This window comes from Camponotus vicinus, unplaced genomic scaffold, assembly GCF_025532165.1.
Source record: "Camponotus vicinus isolate PSW18456_S1 unplaced genomic scaffold, iyCamVici1.0 SCAF_4, whole genome shotgun sequence".
NCBI lineage: Eukaryota > Metazoa > Arthropoda > Insecta > Hymenoptera > Formicidae > Camponotus > Camponotus vicinus.
Genome location: NW_028141976.1, coordinates 5,146,670 through 5,159,859, shown reverse-complemented (window position 1 = coordinate 5,159,859; position 13,190 = coordinate 5,146,670). Strand labels below are relative to the sequence as shown.

At 40.6% G+C, this 13,190-nt stretch overlaps 2 protein-coding genes across 2 annotated transcripts in view; both read right to left on the bottom strand.

The window, feature by feature from the left end:
• Positions 1–3,063: 3,063 nt before the first annotated feature.
• The window catches only part of LOC145970771 (uncharacterized), a 121,486-nt gene continuing 111,359 nt past the window's right edge, over positions 3,064–13,190 (bottom strand). The window contains exon 7 of the mRNA XM_083097709.1: positions 3,064–3,474. The gene's annotated coding sequence lies outside the window, so the exon portion shown is untranslated. The remainder of the gene's footprint in view (positions 3,475–13,190) is intronic.
• Positions 8,454–9,713, bottom strand: LOC145970482 (uncharacterized). The gene is made up of 5 exons (XM_083097300.1): positions 9,455–9,713; positions 9,227–9,367; positions 9,026–9,146; positions 8,791–8,969; positions 8,454–8,718 (listed from the first exon to the last, which is right to left on the bottom strand). Exons 1-5 carry the CDS (start codon positions 9,656–9,658, stop codon positions 8,641–8,643), a joined length of 723 nt encoding a protein of 240 aa, XP_082953426.1. The 5' UTR covers positions 9,659–9,713; the 3' UTR covers positions 8,454–8,640.

Below are 13,190 nucleotides of genomic sequence, written 5' to 3'. Positions count from 1 at the left end.
ATTGTTCAACGTTGTCATACGAATACACATCACTCAAGGAAATTCGATATTTCCTGTATGACAAAGTGTCTCATGTGTTTAATCCATCAAACGTCTCTCTCCTACTCTCTCTTTCTCATCTCTTGCCACCTCTGATGTAAGGACACGGATGTCGGGAGGAGAAACGGTGGGGACACACGAACAACGAGACAAGCACGTAACGAAGCGAGCCGTAAATAATGCGGACGGACAATGTTGTGAATTACGGTGGTACGCCAAACCCTTAAACGGCACGGTTTTATGTTTGCCGCGACGAGACGCGGCCGAGTCACCCACACATCGTAACGTCGTTCGCGCTTCGTTGTCGTCGGCGGCAGCGAATGATCCGGAGACCAACCGCGTTGTCACGCTGGTAGACGCTTTTCTTTTCCGTAATTGGTGCTTTCTCCGACGACGAGACTTCTGCCGGCCTCGTACCGGTCGGGGACGAAGGCACTGCCGGAATAAAGTCACTTTATTGCCCGTAACGTTACGAAGAGACTCTAACCCGCGCATTTTTACGTCTCCGCTGTCGTAACGTCATGGGAATATCTGCAATATTACAGATAGTGTATAATTGATGCACATGGCATAGTACAAGAAAGATCATCAGGAAAATTAATTGCAAATTTTCTATCAATCAATCTTAATTAATTAATAATGCCATTAAATAGTAATTTCTCTGCCAGAAGTCGCTTATCTATTATCACAATATAATGTCGGTGCGATAATAAGTAATAGGAGACAAAAGATAAGCTGCTCTCCATAACTGTTTGACATTAACCGCGAAATGGGGCGCGTCTTTTGTCGCGTATCCTTCGGGGAAACGATTGCTTCTCTCCAACCTTCACGCCCGCGACCACCGATAGTGCGGACCGTCGCGTTGTCGAGCCGGTACCTTTATTGCCCAGCAGGAGTTACATATCGAGCGTGGTCCGCGTGTCGGAGAGTCAGACGGATAAGTCCGTGGAGAAGTGGAGAGAATAATGGAAGGACTTTCTACTATCAAATAGATTTATGGATATCCAACCGGGTACCTACTACCGAGGTTTATACAGCCGCGAGCGGGCCCCGTCATGCTTTATCCGCCGTTAAGAACGCAGACGTCTCGCAGATATTCCGCGCGCCACGCGTGAGAGAAGCGAATATCGTTTATCGTTCCACGCGGCGAATTGACGCGGGAGGAGCACGTGAAAGCGGACTCGTATTGTTTGGATACTTTGGGGAAACTTGCTGTACCCGCCGCTGTGTTTTATGGCCAGCTTCCTGAGCAGCAACTGCGACTTTAAATTATAGCGGATGATTATAATGCCATATAAGAAGATAACAGCTCTCATGGGGTTTTAACCACGTTAAAACTGCAATATGAAAGTATGAAGTCTATTATTTGACCGTGCACGGGCTTCACTGTTATTTATGGTCTGCTACGCAAGGACTTATCGTATAAAAAAATTTTATATGCTTGAAAAATTATATAATTTATTTTTTTTTATCGCAACAATTCAAGAGGACATTGCCGTACAATAAGACAGGGGACGGATTATTCGGAAGGAACAATGGAGCCGCGAATATTGACTCGGGAGAGGTCATCGAGATAGTCCATCTTAGCTATCTAGCGGGATTAAATTCGACGATGATCAATACGTCTCGTGTACTGTCGCATCCTCCTCGCTTGGACTCGTTTGGAGACCACAATCGGTGGTCAATTATTCACGTGAGTGACTCGGCAGAAAGGCGTTTGAACGAGATCGAAGAACAACGATACTCATCATCTAATTCTAACTCACGATTCATGATAGACCAACGTTGCGGTAACCGTTAGGGAACGATTCGGTCTCTACGAAAGCCGGTACTTGCCGACGAACTCTTTGACCCTTTGGTCAATAAGCTGATCTTTGATCATCGGTTCGATCAAAATATTCTTTGCATGTAATTCGTTGATTACAATATTTTTAACTTTGATATGTTATATAAAACGTTTATGTTGTAAGAATATGAATTTTCTCCCTTTCTTTTTCACGATTTCTCTGAAAATAAAATATTTTGTTAGCATCATAATGTTTGTTCATTTTACGTACATGTGTACTGATCATATGAGATGTTAATTCCTGTTCTGTAAGCTGCGTAAGTTCCAGCAATTATCCGTTCGCTGGTTAAACCGGCTACGATTCTCAGCATCGCGGAGGACCGATCTGGAGTTTCACGTTATCACGCTACATCTCGATACTTCCGTTCGCCGGAGGACGTAATTCTGTCCTCGATCATTGCACGATTCGCTCGTCTACGATTACACGATAAAAGTATGTAAACCTGTTCGTGAATTACTCTAACTACATCGTTTCTAAACTTCTCTTGAAAGATCTACGACAAGACCGAACCTTATCAGAAATAAATTTTAATTCCGCGTACAAAAATAAAAATATGCGTTAAGAAATATGTGCTTTTATTTATGAAGAATATTACAAAAAGGAATATCACATTTAATAAATTAAAACAAATAAATAGAAATTATAATAGAATCAAATTTACAAACTTATTCGATATCCATCTATTTAAACGTATTTAGATTGCAAGATTAAACAACTAATAGATGGATCGGGTTTGTCCAATTTCAGCGTCATATATCGGTACATTACGTAAGAATAAAATGTAACGAAAGAAGACAATGTCAATGCATAAGTGCCTTGCCAATGTTTGCCCATTTTCCAACTGTTTATTTTCAAATTAACCTCCCGTGCGTACAAACGCCCGCGCGTAACGTGCACGCGTGGCCGGCGCGTGTCACCTGTCTGTCATGGTCTCGTGAGTGCACGCCACCGCTACTTTCGTGAACACCCTTCATGGTGGCGACATGGCCGACTGACCCCCAAGACCTGCTGCTGGAGGTATCTCTGTCCGCTATTTCGAGCGTAGACTAGATAATAAAAAATATACAAAGTGTATAGACATTTTTATTTTGTATAGACATTTTATTTCACAAAAAATATGAATGTAAATAGAATCTCAAGTCTTGGATCGAGGTTATTAAGAGTAATTTATCTAAAATAATTTCTAAGTTTTAGCTATCGACATCAATATTTTAAGCTAATGCTTAATTAAAAGGACAAAAATTTATAAATGTGTTTCAGTAATACTGTAAAATAATCGGATTTTCTATTAGAAATGTAATTATATAATGTTTTATAATAATATAATGTTTTATAGCTGAAGTAATCTACAGGACACAAGTCACTTAAGAATCGCAAAAGAAGGAGACGAAGGGTTGCCCGGCATCATATGCCGAGGATTCACGCACGGTTAGCGTAGACGCGCCCCGTCTTGGGGGCTGCAGGTGCAGGAGGTACTCCTTTGGCGGATTCATGCTTGCGTGATTCCAGGAGCCGGCAGGTCCTCCGCGGAGGGCCCCTCCGCCAACAAGCGAATCCTCCTGGCACGCGTTTCTGTGCCGCTGGTGTTCTGCGAACATATGTGAAGGAATCATGCTCGACTGCGCCGCCTTGCCACCCCGCAGGTACCTCTTGGTGGCGGCCGCAGGTGGTGCGGTGCACCTTAAACTGCCACCTCGAAGCAGGTTTTCAGGAAGTCTGTAGCGTGCCGATGCGTAAACTTTAGTATGCGTAGCATTTATTATCTTTCTGTACACTTGTCTAATTTTTATATCACATAAATCTCTATTTTTTCGTTAACTTTCGTTTACTTTTGTCACAATATATCTTGACATATATGATAATAATTGAAGTATATTTCTCTCTCCTGTACAGATTTATCATTAACATTGCCTTGTGTAATTTTAGCAATATCTATTGTGCTCCTTCTATGAAGAATTGGCGCACCGCACATGGATATTGTAGAAAATATAGCTGGTTATAAATAGTCGTCGATGGACTGTAGGAGGCTGCATAAGCACAGGACGTTTTTCATGTGACTAGATCCCGGCGATATCCCGACGGTATTGTCGGCCGGCATTTTTACCGGAGGGTGAAAATCGCAAATGTAAATCGTCACCGGGTTGCATGTTGTTGCCCACGCGTTCGGATGTTAAATGTAGAGGGATTACGGTGATCGCGCGCGTCACGGTACCGATATTTCGAATGTATCGACGACCGACATCAATCGGGGAGGGGTTTACGAAGGTGTTCTGGCGACGCGACGGTGCGCATAACGGAACAGCACGGATTTTTGCGCGCGAGGCCTCGAATCGTCCTTCTTTTTTTTTCCTTCTTGCTTTTTTTAGCCACAGACGGAAGTGCCATCGATATTCAATGACGAAAGGTAAATGAATAGATAAGTTACCCAAGTTATCTCCATTGTAAAAAAAAGGAAATGTAACGAAAGATGTTAAATCGATGGCAGATAATAGAAAGATTCTCAAATAGGAAAGATTTCCCGTGGGATAAGCATGTAAAAGTCATCGAGGTCACTCGGGGTCAAACGATGAAATTAATTCGTATGCCGTACGCATTATCGCATCCGCACGTTATTATCCTAGCCGATGGACAGTCTGCAGGTGTATATATTATTTCTTAGATTCTCCTTTCTTGTTGAAGCTAAATTGCATTATACATTCATGAATTAATATCGCATTACATATACCGGTAACGTAATCCTCTTCAGTAGTTTTAATATCTCTATAAAATTATCTTAATTCCATAAAATTATTTTAATCCTTCAATAATTTTATTATCTCTATAAAATTATTTTAATTAATAAATATAAAATTATTTTAATCCTTCAATAATTTTATCATCTCTATAAAATTATTATAATTAATAAATATATAATTATTAATAATGTATAATTATTTAAAAAATTGAATAACTTTTAATTTTGATTAATTCCTACTTAATTTCTATAGACAAGAATTCTATAAAATTATTTTAATTCTTCAATAATTTTATTATCTCTATAAAATTATTATAATTGATTAATTCCTACTTAATTTCTATAGACAAGAATTCTATAAAATTATTTTAATTCTTCAATAATTTTATTATCTCTATAAAATTATTATAATTAATAAATATATGATTATTAATAATGCATAATTATTTAAAAAATTGAAAAACTTTTAATTTTGATTAATTCCTACTTAATTTCTATAGAAAAGAATGAAGAGAAAATCTATTTCCAACATTTTTCAAAAGAGATGAAAAGACTACGCTCTGATTATTGTCTCGTGGAAATATCGCGTGACATCGAAAAGGATTTAATACAATTGTCGTCGCCCGAGATTGAGCCGCCGTGACGTCGCTTTCATCTTACATTCTCAAGCCGCGACACGAAACTGCCGTCTCACGACGACGCTCGACAAAGAGTCGTCGTGAAACGCTCCGAAAAGTGGAGCAGCTCCCTTTTCTCGCGGGCGAGGTCAAGAAGTCTCGCGCTCCCTTTGTTCCCTTTTTCCGTAGCGGCCGCCGTCAGTCGGGCCCATTGAAATCAGGTGTTGCCGCGCGGTTACCTTTCACCATGGCAACGTATTGTTTCAAAGCAACGTGCGTTTCGTCAACTCGGCGCGTTTCCGTGTATTGCACAGGGACCACGAGCGAATGTATCGGCACGCAGGTGCGTGCTAGTCGTGCGTCGTTGCGTTGCAAGGCACTACCCGCACGATTTCTAAGATAACGGTTGACGCTCATAATTATCAGCTCTCCTAAACAGATACATATCCTTTATGCGCGCTCGGCGCAAGGTAATGCTTTGCGTTACATCCGCATTTCTACATCTGTCAGGTTTTGTCAGAATTTATGGTGGACCTTATTAGCGTATACGCAAACGATATTAGCGGTACGCGTGCAGTTTCGCGAGAGAAGCTACTGCACGATCAACCCATTAGCGCTAACCGTGTAATTCGAAAATAATTTATCCGCTTCCTTATTATCCGCTCTCTACACGGCTGTTATTATTTCGCAGTACGTGCTGCTATTCTGTCGGCTACATTATTATTATGGTCCAATTATGCTACGCGCTGCTGAGAATTGCGTGCTTATCAATTCTCATCAATGGTAAAGACGGTATTAAATTAGATTCAATTATTGTTACCATCTCGTATGCCGTTCTATTATAATGTACTCGTCTTCGAAGCGCATTGTCAGGGTTAATAAACGCGATATTAAATTGAGATCGACAAAATTATTGTTAGAGGGGCGTGTAAATATTTTTCACGTGCATCTATCAGTCAACTTGCATTCTTGGAAATTACTACGTGCAAAATCACTTGAAATCAAATTGTATTACGATGCCTTCGCCGGACAATTTTCGATAATAACTGGGCGAGGGCGAAACATCATTATTTCGTATGTATCTCCGGTACTTTTAGCGGGATAATCGTCGTCGATTGGGATTGATCGTGCAATTATCGGTCTCAGCACGATCGTCCCATTAACGTCAATTGTCGAGCCTCCCCGGTTCGAGGCAAAGCGAATACAGGCGCGACCGGTCGCGTGGCCGGCACGCGCCTCTACCGATGACAACTTCCGTCCCTCGTACCGGAAGTCGCGCCGTGTGTCGACGCAACTGTACAGCTTGCATTCTAGATGCACCCGTCCTGTATGTACGTACGTTGAGCAAGTGGCTGTCAACATGCCGCGTGCGAATAAAGTGACGTCCTTTTCTTGTGCGTAAATATGCTTTCATCGTTTGGGTGCGTTCACTTACTTGCGATGAAGAGACATTTTTATGATTGCCTCGAAAATTGCGTGCTTTAGTTTCTTTCTACGAAAATAAAAATTCTTTTCTCAGATAAATAGAAATTAGAGATTAATTTCTATCTCCCTTTCAAGTCATGCAGGTCATGAATTTTATTTCCGATTAACTTAAGATCTTAATACTGTTGCTCCTTGTCGCGGCCACGATTGTCGCAATCGTGCTATCTGGATGCAGCGAAATCGCGGATGTATTAAAATCAAGATAGAACGCAACAATAACTTATTTACGCATTCCAAAATGGTGGCATTCCAAGATGAGCCGTCATAAAATTTAACTTGTAAGATGATATAGTGCCGAACCGATACTCCAGCACGGGCGCAATGCGGGAGCTGCGCCGTAATAAACGCTGTTTTATTGTGTGACCCACGGTTTCGCTGCCCTTTCGTAAATAAAGAGACGCTGCCAGAGCTTCAACGTTTTTATGCTCTTACTAGATCATAAATCTCGATAAAATGTGAAATTGAGAAATTGAACGTTTTGTCGACCCTTACATCAAACTGTAAATCAAATGTTCTGTAATATCTACATTTCCTTATAACTTGATTTGTATTTTTTAAATCTGAATCTTTGTAATTTATTGCAAAGTAAGATAACTATAAAAAAAACTTTTATTTTTTTATATAAAATAAATTCATTTTAAAGGATACATTTTCCTGAAATTTCTTCTACAATGATCTCTATTTTTAATGGAATTCAACCACGCAACGTAAATTCAACTTTCGCGACTTACGACACAACCAATGACAATTCGTTTTTGTGAATATATTGCGTATTGCAATGCAAGAAAAGAGAGTTGCCAACACGTGCATCTCCATCCATTTACGCGTTTGAAGGATAAAAGTTGACCTTCTTCGTGATCTTTTTCCCGGTTTCTCGCTGTTGAGCCATCTACAATTTAAAGACATTCGGACGTATGCGACCCTCTTTCCTGCGTTCAAAGGAAAAAAAATAACTCTCCCTCTCACTTCACCCTTTCCGGTACGAAAAAGTACTTCGCGAGAGGCCGCATCGCGACTGGCTAATCTAAAAATACTAAAGTCGACCTTTCCCGCGGCAAGAGTGATGGCCCCGGACGACTGCTAAATCAACGGCGAGATTGAGATGCAAATGCAGTCTCTCGCATTCAGCGAGAGAAGAGAAGAGAGGAAATGAGACGGCGGGGGCGCGGAAAGAAAGAAGACGCTGTAAGAGACGAGAGAAAATGCGGAGAGCGAAGATAGGATACAGATGAGAGGGAAAGAAAGAAAAAAAGAAAAGACCACGCGATAACTGTGCAATTCGGGCAATTAACATTTATAATGTCTCCATCCGACGACGCTGACAGGTCAGGTGAACAACCGCGCGCGCATAAAACGCGGGATTTAACGCCGATAATTCAATCCGACCACGATTGTGCGCCCTCCTTGTCACCCTTTGCTTCCCTCTCCGTCTTTTTACCGCACGGGCAAAGTAACTTTATTAAAATTCGCGCTGATCTCGCAATAATTCATGCGCGATGCGCACACGACTCGAGCACGTAGTCAGCTGATATCGCGGGCCCGATCTGCCGCATCTCTCGTGCGTATTTGCGGTGCGTATAAATGCGAATGTACGCGGGTATTCGCACCATTCGGAAAATGAAAATAAATTGTGTGCTATCTCGCTTTATTTTCTCATTGGTGTCATTAGTATCATAGAAGATGCATCGTCTGGAACGAACTGGTTCTAGTATTGTCAAGAATGAATTCTTTTAATGAAAAATGATAGAATATAATAGCATATACAATAGATAATATAGGTATACGTAAAAATATCTAAAAACGTCATCACGATAAACATATGTGAATAATGAGAAGAATTCTAAAGAGAAGCTTTACTTTGATAAATATGTCAAATATTGTTCAAACTTCAATATTATCACGTTTTACTAATCGCACTTTAGAATTCAGTTAATGGAAGACTGTCTGATTCCTTATCTCCTATTGGCAGCCATTTGCAACGTATTTTCTTCATTTCCTATTAAAATGGAATAAATTTGTAATATCTCTCAGCTATTAATTCAATGATAAAGTCGACGTAAGAATTTACAGAATTTATTACGGTTCCATTTTCGTCGATTTCACATATCTCATATTTAAAGAGAATAGTATGTTCGTTATCGCCTATATATAAAATCCTCTCACGTACATCTTTAATGATATGAAGTTCAAAGATTTTCGTAACAACTACGTTCGTTATCAACCCAAACCATTTCGTTCTAGATAAATCTAAAAATTATCAATGTAAAATGTTAAATATAAATTAAACGATGTGTCAAAATCACCTTCGTGAGCTGCGCGATTTATCGTCACATTTTCCAAAGTCAACATGTCGTGTGCTTTACTGAGAAAATAATAATTGTGACCTGTAAAACTAATTTGATTTCTTCCATGCTCAAGAATTATCTGCAAAGAAATTTTCGTCTGATTCCAACAATCTATTATTCTATTTTAAAGTCAATCTATAACATCATCGGTATCTTCACCCGAAAGTTCACTCGATCACCGGACGTTCGCACACTATGAAATTCTTTACTAAGCCATTTGAAGTTTGTCTCGGTTTTCAACACAAAATCACGAATCGGTCCGAGAATCTTTAGAACCGGTATAGCACGAAAACATGTTATCTATTTAACAAGAAACCATAGAATAACTTGAAGAAAGTGTAGATTATATCGTTCAAGACATCGATGCAATTTGTAATAATCTGTTACTTGCGTGCTGGTTGGCACAAAAATATTTCCGATTTTATACGCATTTGTATCAAAGCAATATGGAATCGGAGTATAATCGGGTACTCCGATTTCTTGAGCGACGATCGGTCCGATAATATTCCACGTACGATTGATATTTAAATTCTTGGAGATACAAAATCTTCGTTTTTTCTTAACGATTAGCGTATGAGCCTCATCACGCATTTTGACAACATTTAATTATTTTGGTTATGATTGTTTCTTGTTCGATAAGTAACATTAACGTCAATTGTTTATTATAATTGCGATGAACATCATATTGATCAATTTATACTTCTATATTTTTATATTTAATAATGAATAATTTGTAAATTTCAATAGAAACCATAAAACTATTTCTTCAACTTGATCTCGTTTTAATTTTAAATTATTATCTAAATTTTCTATATTCAGTTCCTTTTAAAGTTTATATATATTGTCACACAAGAGAGAGAGGACCAGCTAATCGAATCTCATACGAGAGAAAAGTTAACCGAGAAATCGGTGACATCGGCGAGTTCCAAATCGAATCGAGTAATATTCTTGTTGTCGATCGATCACGAGGCCCATCTTTTTAGTACATCGGCACAGTCATTTGTAATCATTAGCAGCATGGTACCGTTGAACTCGATATCTTATTATGTCATTTCGTTTCGTATCTTTTCTTTCACGCCGCATCATCGATATAGATACCTCGGTATTGTTGTAAATAGTATTCGAAGCGAACATCATTTATTGATGAAACATTGATTAACTTTTATTCAGCGCGGACGAATGCAGCAAAATGTGAATAAGCATTTTAATTATAGAATTACGTAATAATAATGTCATAAGTATATCTTTTTTATATCATCTTTCATCATTGGGATCAATGTAATATTTATAAATATTATAAATATACGTTAATGTACTTATATGTGCACGTGATCCAATTATAAATAAAATTTGACGCTGCGGAAGAACGTTTTTTAGAAAAACTTGAATCTTATATAACGTTGGTTTGGTGCGACTGGTTCCGCGACACCATCAGTGCGATCCTTACAGCAGTAAAGTGTACTACAGTATTGTATCCATGCGATGATATTTAATTCACGGAATGCGATAAACACGTTGATATGTGAATCTACCATATTCAGACGCGAGTGCAAAATAAACGTCTCGGGGGCAACCTGTTCGCAATTTATACATTCCAGATAGCTACGAATTAATTGAAAAACTCGATCGCGAGAACGCACTCACGTTTTCCACTCATCGCGACCTTGGATGTAGTACAACTCGAGATTTGCGAAAAGAGACGTTGCGGTCGATTGCGCTTGTAAAAGAAGTTCCACCTGCTCGCTTAACTATGTATTCCGCCTCGTAATTAGCGAATTCCTGAAACTGCCGCGCGAGACTCGACTGCGAGGGGTCTCTAGTAAAGTGAAGTAAAATATCGTCGAAGTTCGCGCGACTTGGAGCGATTATGAAAGAAAAAAAAATTACGAAAAAAATCGACGTTCTTTGATCTTCGCGGTGAATTTGTGATTACGATAGAGTAATTGCAATGCATCATCCGTAGTGTGGCGACGTGGTAGCACTCGCGGCAACAAGCGGGACGGGCCCTGGGGTAAGCCTTAAATTTCCGAGCCGGCAAATTGAAACGGCCCCGGGCCGCATCCCGATATTGCTTATGGTACAAATTTAATAAGACGCCTGCTGGGGCCACCAGTTACCATGCTAATATCATCCGCCATCGGCGCAGCCTCTCCACCTGACGCCGGGACGAATGCGAAGAAAAAGGTAGTGGTTGGAAAAAAGGGGCAATGCGCGGGGCAACGAAACATCGCGCAAGAAAGGGGGAAGGGGAAGGGGAAGGAACCGACGGCGACGACGAAGATGACTGCGACGTGAATGCGGACGCCGAGGAACGCGGGGTGACTCGTAACCCGTAATGTTATGGCGCTGCCCACCGCGAGAGGGGCCTTAAAGGGCCCTCGTGCCGAGGTCTTTAGTGCCAAATTGGTTATGCGGACGCTTTACGACACGGCGCGCCGATATTAACCGAATGAATTACATAAATTATCCTCAGCGTTACTTCGAGAATGACGTCGACGACGACTGCGTCGAGGAACGGCGAGGCGAACTTTCGTGCGTTCGTCCGCGGGTTCCGCGCAGATTCCATCATTTTAATTGGAGTTTCAGAGAGAAAAAGAGAGAGGTACCTCTGGAAATAATTCTTCCTTTATGGACGATGTGATGTAGTTGCTTGCGTTTAAAATTAACGATGTCTCTCTCTGCGCACACATATTCATATATTTAATTATTTAACTATGTAAAACAATCTAGAAATGTTAAGCTCTTTGTAGTGTCTTTATATGTTAATTTTTTGTTCTCGCAATTGTTATTTTTAACGCTAATAACCGAGGAAAATTAATCTGCAATTTCTCTCCGTGCAAGTTAGTCTGAAAACTCGCGGATTCCTACGCTGAAATTCCACGGGACTCATCATTCACTGATGCTGCTCGCGAGCATAACGAGGATAGTGTCCGCACATCACATGCGGTCCGGTCTCATCCCTCGTCATTTTATCATCCGGCGAACTGACTCTTGCGGGGTACCTACCGCACTCGGGACGCGTCTCTCGACGGGCAGCAACGCAGTAATCTCGTGCGTCCCTCGTCATTCGTCCGTACCAAATAAGACGAGATAAAGGCGGGCGTACGAGGGGAGAAGCGAGGAAGAGGCTTCTCTCTCGCAGAGAAGCGGAATCAAGTAGAGACATTTTTATCAGTCGTCGAGTCCTCCACGGGAGGTCCTCGTGCCAGCGTACACGTGTCTGTATATCCCATCGAAAATTTCGCAAAGTTTATTTTTTTCAGATTACGCTCTCGGCAATTTAAAGTAAAAATACATGAGATTGAATGAAAAGCGAAATAGAGTAGCAACGGTCGGTAGATGAAAAATTCAACAGCCGCCTGGGGTGCGGAGGGGTGAAAGAATTGTTTGCGTGAAGGTGTAAGATAAGATGAAGATGCGGGTTGTTTAATGCGGCTCGCAGGTGAAGCGACACAAAGGCCGTTGCTACCACAAGGTGTGTCAATGTATCAAACAATTTCATGATAAACCTGCATTAATAACGATTAATGTAATAGCTTATACACGTTAATAAAAGCATGAATATTAAAATAAGATTATCTAACACACACACAGATTGAAATATATTCTGTTTATGATTCTGTGATATTCATAAGTTATAAAAATCGCATAGAGTTATTGTATACAAAATCAGTTTTAATTCTAGTCAAATATTTTCACTATTTAAGATATACTTATTAATTTGATTTAATAAAAAAAAAAATATTTTTATCGCTCGCTTTATATCCAAGCTTGACAAAATCTTGGCTCCCGACGATTCAATACGGCGTATCTTTCATCCCGACGCGCGGACGATTTCTCCTTCTAAGTAAACCGGCGCGCAGAGATTTAATGCAGATCCCAGCGTGCTCTTCGAGTATCCTCGAGGGTCTCCTCCTATTTCCGTGCCGGTCTCGCGTAGCGGCGCGCGTACGAGACGCCGCACCGAGAGCGGCGAATGGCGCGGCGCGACGCACAGCCGGAGAATTAGCATACGAGGTTGGAATCGAACGAGGTATCCCCGATGTCTCCATCGCTCGTGAAATGGATACCCCATTCCATCGCGTTCTCCTTTCAGGATTGGTTTATGCCCGAGCGAGACTTA

Bases quoted from the DNA above. Each gene is read 5' to 3' on its own strand.
- LOC145970482 (XM_083097300.1), bottom strand. From the start codon at position 9,658: ATGCGTGATGAGGCTCATACGCTAATCGTTAAGAAAAAACGAAGATTT. The intron at 8,970-9,025 runs GTGATTTTGACA...GATAATTTTTAG, and splicing joins AAATCGCGCAGCTCACGAAG to ATTTATCTAGAACGAAATGG. The intron at 8,719-8,790 runs GTAAATTCTTAC...CCATTTTAATAG, and splicing joins ATGGAACCGTAATAAATTCT to GAAATGAAGAAAATACGTTG.